Raw genomic sequence first — 23,425 nt, forward strand, 5'->3', positions numbered from 1 at the left:
TTTCCTGTGTTCAGTGAACATCCAGATCCGCCTCCTCCAGTTCTTACACTGCCAGGGGGCCTCCCCTGCCTGCGTATGCATTCCTCTTTCCCAGCTTCGTTCGGCCTGCACATCCTAGTGAAGAAATAAAATAGTTTTCTCTTCAGCCAAGTCTCAGGACTTGATACTACTTTGGTATTAGATAGTCCCATGTATGCCATCATGTGACATGGTTTAGGGAGTTCTCATACTAACAGGAATGGTGTCTACACAATTTACTTGATGTATAAGCACCTTACAAATGCACCATAAACTAATGGGGGAGTCTCTCACAGTGAAGTTCCACTTGCCTCTACCCCTAGGGAGGATTTTGCGGAGCTGGCTCACCTTGCTAGCCTCACATGAGAGGCTTCCCCCTTGGGGACAAGGGACAAATTCCCTCGATTAGTCACACTGCACTTTTATTGGATTTGTGCGCGTGTGAGGGTATAATAGAGCACCATACAAATGGAGGATGGAGGTCAGTCGGATAGACTTCCCTGATAAAACGGTCACCTATGTGGAAAGAAAGTGAAAGAATCGAGGTTTCTACACAAGTCTGATCTATGAAAGTCTTGTCAAAACAGGTTCATCTTCAAAACCATCAAGGACCACATTGACACCCTGGCTCCTGCTCTGGCTGACTTCTGCAAGCACTCCTTCGCCACTGGAGTTTTCCCATCCCCCTGAAGCATTCCCTTGTGCACCCTCTTCTTAAGAAACCCTCTGCCGACCCTTCCTGACCGGCTAACTATCGCCCGATCTCCATCACTACTTTCCTGGGCAAACTCCTGGAAAAGCTGGCCATCTCCCAGCTTAATCTTCACACTGAATCTATTGGTTGTTTCCATGACCATCAGTATGGCTTCGGAGCTGCCAGAAGCATGGAAACTGCTCTCCTGAACATCTGTGAAGACCTTCTCTCCAACCTTGATTCCAACACCCCCTGTGTCCTCATCTTATTTGATCTCTCTTCTGCCTTTGACACCGTCAACCATGCCATCTTGCCGTCTCCGTGATAACCCTGGGTATCACTGATCAGGCCCTGGCTTGGCTGACTTCTTTCCTCTCTGATCGACCCTCCCAGGTCCAACTTGGGTCTTTACTCTCCTCCATCTTTATCTCTACCTGTGGTATCCCCCAGAGGCCGAACCTCTCTCCCTGGCTGTTCAACCAATACCTGGCACTTCTTGCCCACCGCCCACCGCATCGCTGATCTCTGCCCCCACTTTCAGTGCTATGCAGATGACACTGAACTAATTATTATTATTATTTTCAGGCTCCCTTCCGCCACCTCTTCTCCTTCTCTCATCTTGGGCTGTCTGCTATCCAGGAGTGGTGCGATGCCAATGATCTCTGCCTTAACGCCAGTAAGACCGAGATACTCCTCATTGGCACACCTGCTCTCTCCTTTCCTGTCACTCTCTGGCTGGCCTCCCTTGGCCCTCTTCCTGCTCCCTCCTTTGTGGCTAAAAACCTCGCGGACATCTTCGACTCCACACTTTCCTTCGCTCTTCACATCTCTGACGTCTCTGAGAAGTCACACTACCAACTGCACCTCCTCAGAGGTATGTGCTTTCCTCTCCTTCCCCCAGAAGCTCAGTGACTCCAGAGTGCTGGTTCTCTCTAGGCTGGACTCCTGCAACGGCCTCTTTCTAAATCTGCCTGCCTCTCTCTCTGCCCACTGCAACTCATCCAAAACAAGACTGCGATACTTGTCCTTGGTCTCAAGCACAGGGATCGTATCTCTCCAGGGCTACAATCTCTGCACTGGCTCCCAGTGGTGGCAAGGATTAAGTTCAAAACCCTCTGCATTATCCACAAAGCCTTCTGGGGCCTCACTACCTTCAACACTGTCTTCCTAAATATCTTCCTTCTCGAGCTCTTCGCTCATCCGCCTCCAACTCACTCAGGGTCTGTCGCTTCTCCAAACAACAAGTTGGTGGTCAATCTCTTTCTTCTGCGGGGGCCTCCCTCTGGAACAGCCTGCCTGCCTCTCTGAAACTTGAGGAGAACCATCTCCAGTTCCGGAAGCACCTCAAGACATTCCTCTTTGCTTCTGCTTTCTCTCCTCCTATCCCCTGCTGATCTCCTGGCTCAAACTGAAACTGCACTGGTTACCTGGCTACCCTCTGATCTCAAGCCCAGGTCCCCTCCCCGCAAGTTGCACACCAGCACTGCTCCCCTGGCAACCCCTGCACTCTGGGACTGTTTCTATATCCCTACAGCCCCCTACCGGCACTTGACACCTGATGTCTGCACTTACCCTTGCACTTGCCACCAGCTGGCTGCACTTTATTTATTGCGTTTATTTATTTTACTGTTATCCTTTGTAATGCACTGCGCCCTCCCCTGCACACTTTTCCCTTCCCCTCTCTCATGCACTTGCACAATCTCAATGTCACCTGGCCTAGAAAGATCAGTGTCTCTGTCTTCCCTCTGTACCCCCTCCCTTGCCTCGTAGCGCCATGAAACATGAAGCATGTTATATATGCCATATCATATCATATATCAATCTTTGGGAGTAGGTTAAACATAGACGCGCCAAGCGATAACCACTAATCTGAAAAGGCATAGTAGACATTTGACCAGTGATCTGGTACACTGTAGTATATCATCCAGTCCGAAGGGGTCATCAGAGCTCTGAGCAGGGACGTTGCTAGGGGGAGACTAAGGGGGCTATAGCCCCTGATCTTTTGGTTGTAGCACCAGATAGAATCTCAGGAGCTACAGCCAAAAGGCTAGCTAGCCCCCAGTCCCAACAGTTCTGACATCAGTTTAGCCCCGGGTCTTTTCCAGACCTAGCAACTCCCCTGGCTCTGAGGAGTTGTGTTCATGGAGTAATCTGACCAATCCCCTCAATCGAAAGAGAACCACCAGCAAAGTCCCTTTTTTTCACTGTGATTTTAAGCCATTATGGGTGGTTTACATTATAATGGGGCTTTGCGTGTCGAGGGCTCTGCCTGTGTTAATGTTTACATGTCAAAATACACACACAAAAAGAAAATATATATAAGACACAGGAGTCGGATGAACTTTAAAGACTATACAAAGAGCTCATCTGTGACAGAGACTGCTCGATCACTCAGTCTCGCTCTCAAGGTACGAAGGTTTGCACAGCCTGAGTTTCCAGGGCAAATCCTATGAATCGGATGATCTTTCAAGAATGCAGCTGGGGCTTCTAGAAGTTCAGGGAGCGTCCCAAAAATATAAATGTGTGCACACTTTCCTGAGGTGAAGGATGACCATATCCGTCCCTGTTCAGCAGGTCATTGAAATGAGTAAACACCTGGTCCCAGCCCTTTCAGGTTTTTGGCCTCCACCACCAGGACAAATCACTAGGCTGATGTTAAGCCAAAAGGCAGAAAAGTAAACTGATAGTGCTATCTCCCCACAACAAACCCCAGGTACTTCCTTTACAAAGTTAGTAGATAGAAACCCCCACCCTTGGGTTTCAGGGGATCCACCCATTACCATTCCGCGAGTCAAAGGATAATCTTAGACAAGGACACCACTTTCAACTTTAGCGGTTTTGAAAAAACGATTTAACCAACAAAGGCGTATCAAAGGCCGCACATTACCCTGTTCCTGGGGGCAGGGAAATACCTTGGTTACCAGCTCATTGGAAGATAATGGCATGATCTCTCAGTTGCAGAGATGTTCCACAACTTCCTGGCCCAATGTGTGGTCTTGATGGGCTAGGGGGAAGGGGGTGGAATTGTAGGTTTGGAGTTCCAGGACAGTAAGATGTAACCAGATTAAACTAACTTCAGGGAACATGGGTCTGTAGTAATCTGCTCCCATGGATCTGGAAATTGGGGAACACTGCCTCAATGAATGAAAGATGTAGAAAGTCCTCATAATAAAGAGGCTTCAGGGTGGAGGGTCCCTATGGCATCCAACTCCCTGTTGAGGAACGTACAAGTGTGACAGCACCTGCCCAGCTAGCACGAACCTGCAGCTGCTGCTCGGGTAGCTGCTGCCTAGCACAGGGACCAGGTAATCCTCAAATGAGAAGGGTCTGGGTCTGAATGGATTTGACTTTTGGTTCACACGACATAGACAACCATAGTGACTTTGCTGGACAGCAAAGCATCTTGAATTTTTCAAAGGATCTATCATCGCTGGTGTCAAAGAAATGGTCCCCTTTAAGTGGCACACACATCTGTTAGCCTGTTTTACTCCACTGAAAAACATGAAGAACCAATGTACACTGGAGTGGAGTTTAATGATCGCACCTTCACTTATGGACCCGCCAAGGAAGACCAGACTTAAATATACGTCTTTGCTTACTTACTATCCACCACCTCCAGCAGGAGCTTTTGAAATTTGTTTGGTATGTGTAAGAAATATTCCTTCACTCCACACCACATGAAGGGCAGGCATCCCATGCTAGAGTGCCCGAGGCAAATACCTTCCTTCACAAAAATTCCAACATATTTAAATCTCTGTCTGGGGGTAAGTTGGGGAAAAAGCATTGAGCTTTGGCATTAGAAGCATGAAGCATCAGAATGTAATAAGGGGGGGGGGTGGCTAGTGAAGAAGATCTCATACATAGCATACATAGGAGAAGGTCTATGTTTGTTTGCAAGGTTGTTGCACATTGAGGGAAGGGTTCTCACAGAGGGAAAGAAAAGACTGCTGGAAGCCACCAGAGAAGAGAATGAAGAGTACTTGCCTGAAATCACACCTCTTAGTTGCCACTGTGCAGTCAACCCAAAATGGTCTTATGCATCACAAACTTTATTTTAACAAAACACCCCCCTACAGGGGCTAGAATAACAATCTGTAAAGTTGAACTTTGGAGATGCATCCAACCTGCTGGCTTCCTGGAGGCCTAGGCCAAGTCTGCCACTTCAGGTTATATGTCAAATGTACCTAATATTTAGCTAGCAATTCTCTCAAGTAATCTTCCTTATCCCCAGCAGATATGCTATCGAACTGATCCAGAGCGTTGACAGGAGGAAAAATGTCACAATTGTTTGGAATCAGGCAGAGGGCTAGAAATGCCATTTGCTTGCGAGCTGTATAGGGCACAGATGGCAGCACTAGCTTCGTTTTGGGAGTCCTCAATGCAAGCTTCTGCTTTAGCGCAGATCTCCTGCAAAGCCAGAACAGTGCTGAGAGTAGTTCCAGATCCAAAGACTGATTCAGAGGGAGTTAAGAGTTAGATACTGACCACTCTGAGCTGTCCAGTGAGGGTACAGCAGTGGGATTAGCAGCAAGCACCAAGAATTATGTGGAAGATCTCAAGTACAGACTCCTTGAATGCTTCCCAGTCAGCTGGAGAGAGAGCTGAAAACAGGAGCGGTTCCCTCAACTGCAAGACCAGAATCTGTTTGTTTTCTGACTCACTGTCCAGAAACTAAGTCCAGTGGCACCACCTGTTAGAATCAGAATAGGAGTGCTCTATGGGGAGTAAAATGCTCACTTCTGAGCCCAGATTTCTTGTACTTGTTTTTTCATTTGTGGCTGGCTCAGCAACCAGTGCTGGATCTGGGTCATAATGCTGCAGGGGTAAGCAACGCTGAGGCAGAGGGTATGGGTAGTGGCTCTCCTTGCTCTGATGGAGTGAGGTGAATATCTTGCCACCCACTCCTGTATGGAATTGGCGTATTTTTCCTTGCAGGAAACACTGCCGTTTTGTGACATGATCTACTTTAAGGTACCAAACAGTGCTGGTGCACATCTGGGAACAATAGCTAGCACTTACGACTCCTTCCACCTACGCTGAACACTGTTAAATTATTTTCAGATCCAACCTGCTCCTGGGGCTACATCAAAGATGAGAATCTGTGGTAGGAAAATATACATTAGAATCCATTAGGTTCTTGCTCACCACTCCATTTATGCAAGCACTGAATAAAGCCCTCTGACAAGTTCTGTTTATGGGCAGTATGGTAATGTTCTGATCTTAGTAGCCTTACCCAGAATGCCTGTGCCACTTGGAAGGTGGGACTCACGTTTCAAATCATCCACTGTAGTTCTAGTTGCTACATTTGGACTACTAGTACTTGCTGGTGGCTACAGGGCACATCTCCACCAAATTCTCTCTAATGCAAGATGCCTGCATGTTCGTGATGAAAGCACAGGACAGCACCTGCACCAGCAGAACCCTCTCAGAAGACTCGGGGAACACTGTGAAACTGCAGAGAGAATGTTTTCTGGGACCAACCACAATTGCCTTCTCCTAATAGTGAGCCTTATCATGACCATTTTAGTTCATCACTGGTCACGGAGCACTCCTATCCAGACTCCTGGATCTCAAAGCAGACCAATCAGAGGATGACTTGTGTCACCAGAATTCTTTGTTTGGCAAAATAAATATGCATTCCCTTCCGCTCCTTAACACCAGTTACTGGGTACTGCTCCCTGCCACCCCATTCCCACATTCTGAATTCTATACTTCCGAGCATGGAATTCATTTGCTGTGGTAAAATGTACAGGAACGTAAATATTGTGGATATTGGCTTCTTTTCTGCACATGTCTTTCTCATCTCACTCTCTCTCCTGGCTCTCCCACCTGAACCCCTCATCTGCCTCAATCTTCAATGTGTCTGTGTTTTCCACCTGTCCCTTCTATTTGTTTATATCTGGTTAGTCCATCTCCCTTCTACAATAGTCTATTAATGTATTTCCATTTGACCTCTTTCTACTATCTCTGCATTTCTTCAAGTCATGTCCCCCTTCTCTCTGTGTTCCACATACACTCAGTTGGAAGTATCTATTACTTAACACACGTGTGCATGTTACTACTGAATAAATCACAAGTGCAGCACAAAATACATCCACCTGTGAGTTAAAATCTAAGCATTTGGATACCCCAGGTTCGAAACCAAATACATTATTTTTCATTAGTAAATGGGAAAAAACGACCAAAAAGAGGAGGCCCTTTCAGCCTTAGTGTCAGAACTCCACCTAGTTTGAAAACCATGAGGAGAAGTTCTTGTGCTCCATTTTGGCTGTTCCTATGGCTGTGTCAGTCAGGGCCCTGAGGAGTGAACTTGGCACAACATCCATAAGGATCCTCTGGCTGATCCAGTAGAGCAAATTTCTTGTAAGTCTCTACACAAGTAATTTCTGACACCTTATTGGGGTTGTTAGCTAGTCACTTGCAGGGCACTGTATCCCAGGGATTTTTGGCTGATCTGAAGAGGTTTGTGTCAACTTATTTTGAAATTGGGCTTACCCTTGACCAGGCATTGGCACTCCCAAATTACCACATAAGGTTGAAAGATGAGACCCAAAATCTGGGATTTTTCTAAAACATGGCTAAACTGTCTGAGAAAAAACAATACTCTCAGTACTGCATGCAGAGCTTTTCATCGAATACTCCCTGTACTTACTTAAAACATTATCCTTCAGGTCACTTAAAAGGTTCATTATTTATCTTTGTTTCAATATTCTACCTGCCAAGGAGTATAAAGGTGGTTGGACTGGGGTACCGCACGATGAAAGGACCAGTCGCATATGTCTCACAGCACTTGAAACAAGTAGACATATTGCGACTTCATGTAACGCCTTACACTTGCATTATATTAAGGATTATGGGGCTATCGTCCACAAGCAGAACTTCAATTCGGATCAATTCTGGAGCATGGGTTATAGTGCACAGTATATGGTTAAGATATCTGCGGTGCATAAAAGATTTTGAGAGGATTTCTTTCAGGACATTTGAAAATGGACAAGATAATGATTATACTTGGCAACGTGCACATGTCACTTTATACAGCAAGAACGTTTGAGGATTTTAAAATGAACATGGTAATGATTCTAATTGATGATTTGTGTAGTTTGTACTATATTGTGACATGGTATTGTCAATTAATTTGGAAACTGCCTATTGTATGGATTTTAAGCAATTACCCTCCTTTATTGTGTATATATTTTCTTTTGTTTTAGTGCTAAAGGTTGAATTTGTTAACCAAATGCACTTAAAAAATAAAAAATGTTCTCCCTTCTACAATCGTCCATTAGTGCATCTCCCTTTGACCTCTTTCTTCAATCTCCCCATTTCTTCAAGTCATGTTCCCCTACCCTCTGTGTTCTATATGCACTCAGTTTGCAGTACCTATTAAATAAAGAGCAGGTGCATGTTGCTACTGAATAAACCACAAGTGCAGCACAAAATACATCTGCCTGTGAGTGAAAATCTAAGCACTTGGATACCCCAGGTTCTAAAACAAACATATGATTATTCATTAGCAAAAAAAAAACAACAAAAAGACTAAAAAGAGGAGGGCTGTTCAGCCTAAGTCTCTGAAATTTGATAAAAAAAACAACAAATCCACCATGTGATATTAGAATAAAAATGCTAGAAGTTAAGCTATGCTAAAAAAAAAACAAAAAAAGAATATAAATGCCTTCAGTATAGTTTGAGAAACAATTAAAAATATGCACTGCTTCGCTTAAACTCTTGCATGATGTTTATCTGTATATGTGCATTTTATGAACAAATCATTCATCTATTTTCATAGTTTGTTGTTTGTCTAACTCTGCAAAATGCCTAATAAAGCTACCCATAAATTCCACCACGTGACATGCATAAGGTTTCACTGATACAGAAACAAGGGGCAACTGGATGCAGAGACTGGCCAACAAGAGACAAATGGCTTCTATTCCTGCAACGAGGCCATTAAAGGTACAAAGAGAAGCCCCATTCACAGTACAGCAGTGTCTCAACATGAAATTTCCTTGAGTGTGCAGCTTACTTTGAAAAAGTACCTCTCCAGATCATAGGGAAGCATTAAGAAATTAGCAGTGGGTTGGGTTTATTTAGGTCTTTATCCTTTAAGCATGTACAAAAAGATCCAGAGCTTCAGCAGTATTAATGTGTTGGATGCACAACATTTAAAGGATACACATGGGACCATTTAACATAATGAGCCTCAGACAGCCTCATTAAAGTACACAGTCTGCACTGCCATTTAACAAGACCCTTTTTTGCCTCTGGCGATTTCCATTGCTCAGCTGTACACATCTGAAGTGCTTTTAGTTGATAATGTCCTTTGTGTCAAACCCTTACAAAACCTGTACTTGCACAACACCACAGAGTTAACATCCAGCACATCCCAACTCATCCAAGTCAAGAAAGAACCACATTACCCTCGATCCTTTTTGGCAATACGGATATCGTCACTTCTCCCAGAGGGGGAGCCTCTTTGCCTGAGGCCAGGGAGGTGAGGCCGCTATCTGACAGTCCCCCTGGAGGTGGTACTCAGTGGAAGGATCTCATGGGGAGAGACTCCCCGTCTAGGGACAAGGGCGATCATCTAGGGATAATGCGGTACAACATCCCTCACCCTCCACCCACTTCCTTTACCTCCCCTCAGTCCATGAGAGTCACCTTCACATCCCTCACTTCCACAACACAGACATCCAAGTGTCGCTGTAAACCCTATTACTTAACTTCCAACAGGACGAGGAAGAGTAGGGACCACCCCTGAAAGAAACACCCTTGGCTCATAGTGGGAAGAATAAGAGCAAAGATTGCCCAGAACGAATACAATGGGCAAGTGGTGGGATTAGGAGGAGGTGCAGAGCCCTACCGACTATTCCTAGAATCTCTAATGAGCCTTCTAATGTTTCTCTAACTCCCATTGGAGAAGGACACATAGAAATAGAGGAAAGACTATGAGAGAGAAAGAGAGAGAGAGAGAGAGAGAGAGAGAAAGAGAAAGAGAGAGAGGGAGAGGGAGAGATCTGCCTGGAGGAGCCACGAGATTCGAAGCCGGCGAGTGAGGACAAGCCGGCAGAACCAGAGTCAAGACGCTAGTCTGCCAGCAGAGGCAGGAACCCAACAGTGAAGAAGCAACTAGGGGCAATAAGGAATCTTGATGTTTGAACTGGAACTTTACCATTTGAGTTTGAATTGAGAACTTTACTACCTTTTGTTATTACAATCTGCAATTTTGTTTTCTGCATTAGAAAGGGATTGAGACCTCGGGAAGGGAGTCATTCCTTCAGGTAAAGATCCGACCTAACAACTGGAACTGTGATCCACTGTCCAGAAGTAGGGAGCAATTCCTCTGGATCAAGAAGATCCACTGCCTCTTTATTTTAGTTATAAGTACGAGGGACAGAGCTTGGTTTTTGACACAGGATGGGGGACTATTGATTTACACAGATATCTTGACCAAACCATTAGTATTTTAGATGGGGCAGGGAAACCTGTTTTAGAGTTGGGGAAAGCTAGGTTTTCTCTTCATTTTTATTATTAGTAAAAGTTTATACCAACAACCATGCCACCTGTGTGTCAGTCGCCTCCTCTGCATCCTTACATCCCTTACTTGACATAACATATGTGAGGGAATGACCACCACAAATAACCACTCTGACTCAGATAGCAAGTCCAAGGGTGTTTATTACAGGATTTACAGACAAGTTGGATGCTGAACAGGGGCGTTCTCCGGGCTTGGGGTTTTTGGTGCTATGGGCGTCCCTCTCTGGCTCAACTTCCCTGGCCTTTCCCTCCTCCCAGGCGTTCTGATCAGAGATGTTAGGTGTTACCATTGGCAAGCACTAACTGTCTGTTCTCTTCCTAAGGCTGATGGTGGTATCCCTAATTTGATAGCTAACTGACTCAATTGGGCCTTATAGTCTTTCCCTGACCTAGCCTGCTTAGTGTTCTAAAGAAGTCGTTGGGGATGGTGCCTTCTTTCACCCATTGTCACTCTCTCATCTCGCACACACAGTCTTACCTTACCCTTCACTACACTGGCCTTAAGATGTTCTTGTCCTGCCTTTCTACTGCCCCTCCGATCTCTTACTCTGCCTTTCCCCCTCCAACCTTGGATCCGACTTCTTCTCTCACTTCTCAACTCTATACCTTCTTACTATTGCTGTCTCCCGTTACCCCCGTTGTTATACTTTCTTTTTACTCCTACTTCCTATGCTACCTACTCGCTCCTACTATTCCTCCGCTACTGCTACTTCCTCTCCTTTCTTATCAGTACTCTCATTCCTCTACTCCCACTAGCGACTATCACTTCACTATTATCCCCCCCAACTGCTGCACTCCCTACTGTGACTACCACTGACTAATACCTACTACTGTCTGCAACTACAACTAACACTTCTTACTCTATCTACCACTGTACTACTCCCACAATTACTACTGCCACGCCTACCACTCTGCTACTCCTACTCCATCTCTTCTTCTCACACTCACCACTCTTCACACACAATTACCCCGCAGACCCCACCACTCTCCAATAGCTTCTGCACTCCAGTCGCCCTCACGTCTTCTGGTTTCTCAGACGTCCTCCACCACCTCCTGTCCTCACCCAACTAATCCACACCGCACATTCACCAAGCTTCCATTCCCAGGACTGGTCAACTTGCCTTACCAATCACTTAACTTCCATGAGGGGGTGTGACAGGAAAAGGCTTGGGGGGGCTTTGTAAGGGCTTGTAAGCCCTGCCTCTCTCTCTGTTGCACTTTTAACATTGATCCTGGGCTCGCAGGGACCCAGTGCTTTCCCAGGCCTCCTTAGAGCCCATTACCAAAAATATTTTAGGAATCCCTCGTGGTGTAGTGGTGGCTTCTCTGTACGCGTAATATCCACCTCCTGCCTGTTGCTGGAGCAGCGCTCCTTGCCCTCTGCTGTGGCTGGTGTTGCTCCAGCCACTGCATCCTGGTGGTATAGATTCACCACTGCAGCCTTCTCTCGGCTGGTATGGTGACATGGCAACGATGTTGATCGGCAGCTCCTAGCGGGCGTCCTGCTTCTCCCTGTCAGCGTTCTCCAGCGGCGGGGACACAGCCATCATCACAGGTAAGGTGGGGAGGGGGCCTGCCCGACTCACGCAGGCACTGCAGGTTTTTTGGAGTGGCCTTCCACCCCGGACAGAGCCATGACAGCGGCACTGTCACACATATAATGAATAAGGTAATGACTTTACAGCAGTAAAACAGATAAGTGCCCGAAATTGCCCAAGGAAAGCGCAAATCCATAACTAGGTTTGCAACCCATGGCCTTGAGTGGCATTATTGATATGGCGAAGGACACCCCCACACCATTGCCAGAGTTGAGTAGCAGAAACCTAAATGTTAGAGTCCAATAACCATACTTGAGGTAACGCTTGCAAACTAACATACTGGATGGTCAGTGAGCAAGCACACTATTAAATCATTAATCTATGCAATTCTTTTTAGTTACAATTATTGCCTTAACTCCTGTGGTTACATTAATGTATTATCTTATTGTTGTGTATTTGTGTACTTCGTAGTGTGCACACATAACGTGAAGGGGAGAGTATAGGACTCGAGTGAGACAGTGGGTCAAGTGCATTAATAGAATGTCCCGTTGATCCATCTGTGCAGCTCTGTTCTTGCACAATGTGTAGTCAGACCAAGGCAAGCCACCAATGTCCTGAAAGATTTCTTTATGTTCACAGGAACCCACCTGCTTGAAGAATATCGCGGACCGCTGTTAGAAGGATGTAATGCTTTCATTGTAAACCTGACCCCTTCAACAAGATTATTCAGTGTCCAAATGCATGGCCAATAAGTAAATCAATGTTGATGAAGATAGACACTGGAGGATCAGTCCTTTCTACTGCGTTTTCAGTGTGGATGTTGTAATTCATCACATTCTTCTCTGGCATTCGTTAATCCATGGACCATGAACCCTCACTCTCTCGCCCCAATCTTTATCTTGAATGCAATCCATATATCCTGATTGCAGACCTGGGAAAATACATATCTTCTGGCATGACAAGGATTGAGTTGACAGGGAATGGATTCAACAACCCTGGTTGTTGAACAGAAAATGTTAGAGAGTAAGTTGCCTTATCCCAAATAGGAAAACCTCTTCCGTCAACCCTTGATAACTTTTTGTTCTACTTTGAGCGACAGCAGGATTCGATCTGCTTCCAGGGGGACGACACCTGAGAGTGACAAGAGTATCCTGTTGGAAGAAAGTCACTTACCTTACCGTTTCTGAATAAATCGACATACTAGAGAACACTCTGTGTGGATTTCAATTGTTCAGTGGTCCAAAATGCCAGTGTGCAAATCACTTGTGCACACATCTACACACACTTGTGTGCAGCGAGATGGCTCAACGTATCCATCGATTCCGAAACTATTTCTGTTAAAATGATAATTTCTCATTTGTTCCAAATATCACTGTCCCTTACTCTTTTTTCATAGTTCGTCTTTACACTTGCAAAATGATGGTGAACGTACCAAATCAGAGAAGAAAAAGGGAAAAGCAAGTCGTCAAAGACAAACGATAGAAAACTCATGAAGGACACCAGGGTAGTGGGGAAACCTACTTTTTTCCTGGATGTAGAGGTACCCTTCCATGGTGTAGGAGCTCAGATTTTTATGTTCGTGAGGACTTTCCTTCATTTTCTTCATCAAGGACTCCACCTCGGATCGCGTGCCTTCAAAACGATTTCTTGTCTGTAGTGAAGTGAGAAAAAGAAAAGACCAAGTAAACCCAAATCTGATACAACTTATTGAGGCATCCAGGGGGTAAAGAAAATGCCCTCACAAGTAGCAGACAACCTTCTAACAATTCAAAACCTACAGCAATTGAGATTCTTTTGTAGAAGGAACATGTTTAAGTGCTTCAACAATTCAGAATCGTTTAAACCTGGCAATGCCCCCTGACTTCAAATGCAGCACTTTGTACAGTCAACTGCGTAACCCAGTGCAAATGAAAATGAGCTACCAGGCAATGAAATGCTGAAACCATCCATGAAATGCAGGAAAAGATTACTCATTGTGATGAAAAATGGCACACAAATGGTCTACCGGTGAATTTGTTTTCTGTGTCTCATCTTTTTTCTCCCCTTGGGTGCAGCAGGGCTCTCATTTTTCATGAAACTGAAAAACAGACCAACGGAGCTCTGATGGTTGCATAGGCATGAAGGGTACTTCACCAGACTGTCCAGATCAGAGAAAGTTTGAAAGTATACACAACTCTGGCACCATCATATTCTGAAAAATTCAAAATGCCAGACATGAAGCACCTTCACTGGTGAGGCTTCACATACATGGCACTTCCTCAACATAAAACACCTTCTATTGGAAAACCATTCAACATCTAACCAGAATTTCCTGACATCGCAATCCACATCCACGTTCTTCAAGCTCCCTCCCTCTAAATATTTCGGAGTGAAACCCACGTCAACCCATCATTAAACAGAAAAGGGGGTGAAACACAAGTAGACAGCTCATTCTCTGTCACACAGCTCTAAACCTTCTCCACATACTCTCTGTGGGGTGCAAAACAGTACAAATGCATTTCTCAAGACCTCTCCTTGCTTAGATTCCACAGTGAGGAACTATACAAAACACTGCATTCCAACCCCCTTTTTTTCTCATAGGTTTTGTTCTGGAACACTACATGACTACCAAAACCGCTCCTAGAACCCTGTCATTGTAGGCTTCCATGCATTTCTAACACTTCTCACAGTCTCAGGTTTTAGGGTTTCTCATGTCCTTCTTAAGGTAATCGGGCAGGTTTTACCCCACCTTGCAGATTTTGGCGGACCTCCTCGAGGAGAGATCAGTGGAGAATGAGTTTCTGCTGCAAAAGAGCATCCAGCTACTTCTCAGTTATCTCTTCATCCAGAGAAAGCAGGCCCCCTGTTTGTCAAAATCATGTAAGAGAGCCTCTCTTGTCTGCCTAAGGGCGGATGTTAGGCAGAAACCTGTGCAGTTCCCTCTGGGACCACTGCAAAAGATTTAAGACTACAGGTGTTTGGCAGTAAACCCACTTGGTAGCAGTCTGTACCACACAGATTCACTTGGTAGCTGTGGCTGAGCAGTCAGACTTCCCTCAAGAAGAGTTAGGCAGTATACAGAGTATTCACAATAGGTCAAAAGAACACAGTAGAACAAGCAAACACTGACCAGAGCTTGGTGTAAAAGAGATATAATTATTTATTTAAAACCACATCTAATAAAACACACTGGCACTAATATCAAGCAGTTCAAAAACACGGTCACTAAAAGATACACACTCCCTTCAACGATTAGTTAGACAAGTCTTAAGTAAAGCAACACTTATTTTCAGACAGCGGAGAGCGCTTAACCGAGATGGCACTCTAATCACTTGGTTTACAAGGAAGAGAAAGGCAGAGCAAAGATAGAAACAGATCCTGACACTTTCGGAAGAACACAGCAGGAGAAGGAGGCAGGTTAAAACCGTAAAGTCAAAGTTAACAAGGCCGGACCCACTTTAAGAGGCTCCGGTCGAAATGTGTCCAAGGTCACACGGTTCAAAGTGCCCAAAAGTCTCACAATCAGTTCAGAAAGAGTTGGACCAAAGGAAAGGGACCAGTTAGATGGTCAAGGCAGCCAGCCCAGTCCAGAAGGTTAAGGGATTATTATTACCTTCTAGCAATCTTTAGAAAGGGTGGCCTGGCGGACACGGTACCTTAAAGTGGTGAGAATACTCCAGCAGGGGCAGTTGTTCCTGGCAGCGGATGTAAGTCGGTGCTTTGTCCGGGGGAAGAGAGGAGTCTGTTGCACTGCCAGGGAAGAAACCAGCTGCGGAGTGCTCAGATAAAAGGAGCGGTCCTTTTATTCGCGGTCCAGTGGTAAGTGGCTATCCGGTTGCCGGGGTGCTTGGCACGGGCAATTCGACCACAAGACGTCCTGGGATGCGAGAAAAAGAAGGTAAACTGGTTGTGCCCACCAGTCAGGGGAAGAAGACTCACCAGTCGGGAGATCTTCTCTGTCGTCAGGAAGTGGTGAGTCAGTTCCGCAGGGCTCCACCGGTGGTGTCTTCGTAGCAGGTCGGCTCAGCTTCTCCCTCGTCAGATTCTCAGGTCCTGTGACGACTTCTAAAGTTCCAGTCCCAAAAGCCCTGCTTTTATGCAGCACACCCCCATTCACTCAGCCTAGCTGTCAATCAAACATGCTAAGTGGTGAGCCGGCCGGCTCACCACTTGGGCCAATCACACAAGAGTGCGACTTGAGTTACCAAGGTAACTCAGCCCAGGGTGCCTAAACCCCCTCCCATACCCCCTGTGGTACCCAGACAGAGTGGCACCACTTTTGGAGGCTTCTGTGGAGAAGCCCGCCAAAAAGTGGAAAAAATTTTAGAATGGAGTTCTGGCAAAAAATACCAACCGGCGAATTAATATTAAATAAATAAACCGGCAGTATGTTCGAGGCTATGAGAATTAAATAAAGTTGGTAGCCTCGAACAATGGGAAAATCCCTTAGAGATATATTCGCGGTCGAATATAAAAAGTATTATCCACTGCCACCAGCCAAAACTCGATCAGGGGGGACGGAGACGTGCCCCCTCGATTAACAGACCCCTGGGCAATCGAATTGCCCCAACCAGTACGTCCACAATATGATGGTTTGTACTGGTTTCTGTTCATAATTTGGGACTAGTAAAGCCAATGGTGACTTTACATGCCCTGGGAGACAGTAGTCAGTCCCAGGGTATGGAGTCTATGGTGGGGTGTCACTATGACACCCCTGTGTCACTGCACGGAGGGTGCTCTGTAACACACATTGTAAAAACACATGAGACCCTATGGAGTAAAAGACCCCATAGCCCATAAAACACATTAACAGTCAAAGGAACCCCTCAAATCATGTCCAAGAGTGCGAGGAAAAGAGACTCACTCTTGGCAGGAGAAAAAAAAAACTCCAGAAATTCAGCAAAGCTGCTGGGAGACTCACTAGGTTAGGAAATTCAGCCTAAACAGAGAATTCTCCCTAGCAGCGGAATGTTACGGACCTGCAGACGCCCTCCTCACAGGGACTGGGTCTCCATTCCATCTTTCACCGCTCTGAACCCGTGGATAACCATGGGCTTGTTTTTCACCACCACCTGTAACACTTGCCTATAGCCAACGGGACACACCAGTACCTTCCTGGTTTGATCATCCCTCGATTTCTCTACCACCTGCTGTTGTCTTTCAATGTACTGTTGGGTCCTCCACAACCTCCACTGGATACTCAACACCTCTTGTCATCAACCACTGCTTGGTGTTCTATCTCCTCCATCTACCTCTCTTGTACACAACCTTCAATCCAAACTATCTTTGTCAATGTTTGTAAGGATCTTAATCTTTCGGCTAACACTTTTTTCTCCAATCGCCTGATATTCTTCCACCTCCTCCTCTGATAATCCAACCCTCTTATCTTCTTCTCAAACCTCCTGAAAAACTCCATGTACAGACATACTGCCCCCGCATCCAAGCTCTCACCATCCACCACCTGATATTCTTCTCCAGCAATTTCATACACACTATCACCAGTCTCTTTGTAACCTTTTCCTTGCTGTCACTAACCTCTACAGTACAGTCCCCAATATCCTCCAAACTATCACAATTCTTCTCTGCCCCCTCACTATCTCCTCCTTGCCGTCACCAAAATCCTACTCCCCATTAGTACCCTCCTCTGTATATCACCAACCTCCTCTTCACCATCACCAATGTTATCTGTATCGTTACCACTCTAGCACGAATATTCTGCTGTCTCCCAACCTACTCCTCACGATCCTCAGACTCCTTGTGATATTGCCAAACCTCCTCCGTACACTCTTCAACCACCGCCTTCTCCCTGTCGCCTCTCCTCCAATCCACTTTCCCTTTCTAACCTCCAGCATGTACTCTCTCTGGTTCTTCCAAACTCCCCCATGCCAGAACAGTGTGGGCTTTTATAGGGCTATGGTCCCACCTTCCACCCTCTCTGGGGTTAAAGGATACTCCAGTGTGTTAGCTTGGATGGGCATTGGCTCTCATGTTCCGACTGTGCGGATGGCCTATAACCCGGATGAGGGATTTGCGATTGGCTATTCTCTCCCTTTCGGGCAGTCGTCTCTCTGCCTGCCACACCCACGTCTTTCCTTCCAGCATTTTTCTATTGAAAGGGGACTCTGGTTTGCCACTTAAGGCAGCTGCTTTGCCCCAACTCCAAAGATGGCTTCCAGTTCTGGTGTGACACTTGCACTGGCTAGTCCCTTCTCCTGAGTGGTCCACTCTCAGATTGTCTCGCCCCGAGACTGCCCCTGCTCTGGGTTGGAATCTGTTAGCCTATCTGTTCTAAACTTTATGAGAGTGGAGACCATGTCCAAGGTCTGCTTTACTCCCCGTCGAGTTTCCCATTCCAATTTAGCCACCCATCTTTCATTCTGTAGTTTTATATAGGATTCCTGGACCTATGTAAGAGGAGAATAGCATGCAGGCACTGCAGGTTCTACCGGACAGCCGTTCCTCAACATTGTCCTCCGCATGTGATGTTATTTGGGTAGCCAATTTATTTTCCTCATCTGCCTTGCAACCCTACTACTCACCAGCAAGGTGAAACAGGGAACTTTATAACAACCATCAATATAGTTAACCTTTGTAGATTGTAGCCATTTTTTCTTACTTTATTGCTCACAAATATATTAATGTTTGACTGAAGTGACTAAGGAATTGTCTCAGAGAAGGTGGGATAAAAAGGCTTAATGGGGCAGTAGAGTATTAGAATTCCACACATCGAAAGTCTTTGGTCTTTGCAGTAGCAAACTACCCAAAGAGATGATGGCCAAAATGAACTATGCTGTCATTGGTAACAAGATGGAGTATAAATAAACAGAGGCTCCTCATATTTAACTTTTTATTAACACTTTAACACAAAGATTTTGTTTCATGTTATACCATGATTGGCAGTCAGTAGTTTGTTTTGCACCTGTTGAGTGTGTTCTTTTACGCGTTTGATGTGCTTTCAGTCCTTACTTCAGTTGGTCTTTTATGATCATGTTGCTTCTATTGGTTATGTCTTTAATGTGTTTTATGGGTATTTTTCCAGAAATAAACCAAATTTATTGACTGAATCCAGAAGGTCTTCAATAAGCAGTGGCGCAGAGAGAAACTGATTTTCTCTGCATCTTGGAGGGACCCAATTCCCCTTTAGGGTTTTGGCTACATCTGGCAGTCCCCCCATTTTGAATGCCCCCAGCCGTCTCTCGTCTGTGGGACTGTGGTTGAATACATCTCTGCAACTCGCAGCTGCCCAGAAAACCCACATTCTCTCTGGATTGTTCTTATTTACAGCTCCTTATGCTCAGAAAAGACCTCCCGCTCTATAATACTGATCGCAGAATCATAATTAGTAGAGCTTGGACTCCCTCGCGACCTGCCTATTTCAACACAGGACTACCAACTGAGCAATGCATTCAATCAAAATGCAACGTACTGTGCAAAATGAAGTCATGGACAAAAGAATGAAATGAAAATTGGCCAATCAGTACATAACCACTAAGAACCTTTGGTCGAGCAAAAGAAGATCAATTAGTCAAATCAAATGTAGTGAATGAAATTTTAACGGAAACCCATCAGCATTCAGGGATCGCACCTCTGCAATGCTACAGAACTCAAATTAAAAGCTTGAAACCAGCCAGCAATGCAAAGGAAAACTTGAAAACAAACCTTGTCAAAGAATCCTCTGGGTACACACCTGGCATAGCTTGGCCATCCGCCTCCAAGGACATGTTGCCTGTACCACCCAATCTCCGAACTTAAATCATGGTTGCATCAAGACCCAGCATTGGGACAAAGAGGGAAAAGCACACCCAACTATATGTTTGGCAGGAATACCTCTCTGTACATCCAAGCACTGCCAAGAGGCTCATGAATGACATGTAGGGCATGTAACAAAACCAAAAAACAAGTTACTTTCTTACCTGGTAACGTTCTTTCGATGGGATGGTCCGACGACGTATTCCATATCTATGACAGTAATCACCACAGCTGTGCTGCTTCGGAAAATCATTCGGCATCTGCGTCGAGGACGTCGATACACCGTCCTCGAGGACCTCTTCCGACGGCCGACGTCACCAGATGTTATAAGTAGGACGCACGACGCCCGTAGCCTCAGTTGCAGTTTTTCCCCAGAACGTGTGGGACAATCTTCTGCCAGTATGACCACAGAAAGCCTTGCGGAAACGTAAGCTGCAATCGCATAAGAAATTCTGCAGCGGGGTAGGCAGGGAGGGAGCGATATGGAATACGTCGTCGGACCATGCCATCAAAAGAACGTTACCAGGTAAGAAAGTAACTTGTTCTTCGAGGGGATTGGGTCCTCCGACGTATTCCATATCTATGACAGACTCCCAAAGCAGTACCAACGCAAGGAGGTGGGAAAAGAATTTAGAATATACAAATTTAGAATGCCCAATCAAATTGCAGAGTAAAGGACCGCCTTGCCAAAGGCCAGATCCTGCCCCCAGATAGAATCGAGGGAGTAGTGACGTACAAAAGTATGGACCGAAGCCCAGGTGGCTGCATCGCAGATGTTACGAATAGAAACACCCCTCTGCAGGGCAATAGAGGCACCCATACCCCTGGTAGAATGGGCCCGTAAGCCTACCGGAGGGTCCTTACCCGCCAAGCGGTAACATTCGGAAATTGCCAAGATGATCCATTGAGACAAAGTCTGCTTAGTAACAGCTTGTCCCAAATGCCTTCCAGCGTAACCAATAAAGAGTTGATCGTCCACTCTGACCCGGGACATGCGTGAAATATTAAAGCTTAAAGCTCTCCTAGGATCCAGCCTATGGAGCCTCTCCTCGTCCTTACCAGGATGCAGAGGAGGATAAAATGCTGGAAGAATAACCTTCTGGCTTAAATGAAATTCAGACACCAGCTTCGGAAGAAAGGAAGGACGAACTCTAAGGACAGCCCTCCTTGTGAAACACAGAGAAGGGCGGCTTAACTGAAAGTGCCTGTAACTCACTCACTCTGCGAGCGGAAGTGACCGCAACTAAAAATACAGTTTTAAGAGTTAACAGTCTCAAAGGGCAGTGATGCAAAAGCGCAAATGGAGCACCCATTAGAAACTTGAGAACAAGGTTCAGATCCCAACCGGGCACCTGGAAAGGTAACGGAGGGAACACATTAGTGAGCCCTTTCAGAAACTGAGAAATCAAAGGGATTTTAAAATAATAACACTCCTCAGACGAGTGCTTAAATATAGACAGCGCCGCCAGGTAACCTTTGATGGTACCCACTTGCAGGCCCCTGTGGGCCAAAGAAAGCAAAAAAGACAGAACCATAGGAATGTCACATGAAAAAGGATCCACATTCTTAACCCTGCACCAGTCGCAGAACTTTCTCCAACGGCAACGGTACAGGGACTTTGTTGCTGGCCGTCTGGCCGAAAGCAACACCTCCATCAAGTCTTCAGGGAGGTCCCAATCCTTATACCACAACCTTTCAGAAGCCAAGCGTGAAGGTTGAGAGACCTGACCTCTGGATGGAGAACCTGACCCCCCTCCCGTGAGAGGAGATCGTCTTGGTAGGGAAGACGACGTGGAGGGCAGATGGACAAGTCGAGAAGGTCTGGGTACCACGTCCACTGGGCCCATGCCGGAGCAATGAGGATCATCGGAGAACCAAACCTCCGTAACCTCCGCAGCACTTGCGGAATGACGGGAACTGGAGGAAACGCGTACAACCGTGGGAAGGACCACTCCAACACAAACAGGTCTCCTAAGGCTCCTCTTGGAGAAAATTCCCGCGAGCAGAACCTTTCGCACTTCCGGTTGACACTGGAGGCAAAGAGATCCACTTGAGGGGTCCCCCAGAGGGCGAAGATCTCCAGGAGAATCTTCTGAGCTAGCTCCCACTCGTGAGAGATCGCGCTCTGCCTGCTCAGAGCGTCCGCCATCACGTTTTCGTCTCCGGCCAGATAAACTGCCAAGATCAAAATTTCCTGCTGGATGGCCCAGAACCAGAGCTGCATCACCTCCCTTCACAGAGGAAGTGACCCTCCCCCCTCCCCATTTTTGTTGAGGTAGTGCATGGCCACTGTGTTGTCCATCACCATCAGGATATTCTTTCCTCGCACAGTCGGCAGAAAAGCCTTCAGGGCAAGCCTGACGGCCCTCAGCTCCAACAGATTGATATGGAGTCTGGACTCCGACGGAGACCAACGACCGCTGACTGTCAACTCGTTGGCATGAGCTCCCCATCCCATGAGGGATGCGTCTGTCACAATCGTCACCTCCGGACAGGGTAGCCAAAAAGGAGCCCCCTTCATCAGATTGCCTTTGACGGCCCACCACAGAAGGTCCATGGCGACCGAGGACGGCACCTGAACAGGGTCCGACATCCTGCCGGAGGACTGAGACCACTGGAGCTTGAGTGCCCATTGCAAAGATATCATCCGCAACCTGGCCTCTGGCACCAGAAGAATGCAGGATGCCATGAGGCCAAACAATCTCAAGAACTCGAACGCAGGGACACTCTGGGCATGTTGGAACTTGTGTACCATCTGCTGAATGTGATAAGCCCTCACCTGGGGAGGAAAACACTGCCCCAAAGACGTGTCGAGCACTGCTCCGATGTACTGGAGCCTCTGAGTTGGCGTCAAGTGGGACTTCTTTAAGTTGAGGGAGAAGCCCAGCTTGTGGAGGGAGTGGCAGGTGACGGACAGATGATCCAGGACTTGCTTGTGAGAGCGTGCCCTGATCAACCAATCGTCCAGGTAGGGGTAGACGTGAATCCCCCATTTCCTGAGATGCGCTGCCACCACTACCATGAGCTTGGTGAAGACCCTCGGGGCGGAGGTCAATCCGAACGGCAGGACCTGAAACTGAAAGTGTGAGTCGCCAACCGCTAACCTCAGGTACTTCTTCTGCTTGGGATGGATCGGCATATGAAAATAAGCGTCCTTGAGGTCGAGAGACACCAACCAGTCCTGAAGTTGAAGGGACTGGAGGACTTGAGAGCGAGTAACCATCTTGAACTTGTCCTTCCTGAGGAGTTTGTTCAAACCGCGCAAGTCCATGATGGGTCTCAATCCCCCGTCTTTCTTCGAAATCAAAAAATAAGGGGAATACCATCCCTTGTTCCTCTCCGCTACAGGCACCAGTTCTATGGCGCCTTTCTCCAGCAGGGATTGAATTTCCTGCGCAAGGAGCGGATCCGGACTCTTCAAAGAGAGATTCCCTGGCGGATTGTCGTAAGGCCTCTGCCGGAAAGGAAGACACTCCAGAACCCACACATCTGAAGTAATGGCACGCCATTCTACAAGATGCTGTGCCAGCCTTCCCCCAACCAGTGAAGCATGGGCCTCATGACTGAGCAGAAGCGGTTGCGGCGTTGCCTGAGGGCAAAGAGGCAACTGCACGCGTGGCATTGGCACCTCGAGTACCTGGTTTTCCACCTCTGGCACTCTTACGGTTGCCCCTTTAACTTGCAGCTCCTCTCGCTTTACTAAAGGATAAGTAATAACGAAAGGAACCTCCCCTCCATTGCTGTCCCCTAGGACGAAAAGGCGGAGGTTGGCGAACTTCAGCGCCCAACGACTTTTCTGCAGCTTTGGAGGTCTGCAACCTCTGAAGACTCTCGTCAGCCTTGCTGCCAAAAAGATGTTCACCATCAAAGGGCATGTTGAGAAGCCTGGCTTGCACATCAGGAGCAAAACCGGACTTCC

At 46.6% G+C, this 23,425-nt stretch overlaps 1 protein-coding gene across 2 annotated transcripts in view; it reads right to left on the reverse strand.

Moving 5' to 3' along the window:
- ARHGAP26 (Rho GTPase activating protein 26) overlaps positions 1–23,425 on the reverse strand; it is a 2,838,701-nt gene that overhangs the window by 2,032,053 nt on the left and 783,223 nt on the right. For both annotated transcript variants that reach the window (XM_069652460.1, XM_069652459.1), the window contains exon 8: positions 13,300–13,429. In XM_069652460.1, the coding sequence (XP_069508561.1) occupies positions 13,300–13,429 (130 nt within the window). The remainder of the gene's footprint in view (positions 1–13,299; positions 13,430–23,425) is intronic.

Source organism: Ambystoma mexicanum, chromosome 3p (assembly GCF_040938575.1).
Source record: "Ambystoma mexicanum isolate Mex_15411 chromosome 3p, UKY_AmexF1_1, whole genome shotgun sequence".
Lineage (NCBI taxonomy): Eukaryota > Metazoa > Chordata > Amphibia > Caudata > Ambystomatidae > Ambystoma > Ambystoma mexicanum.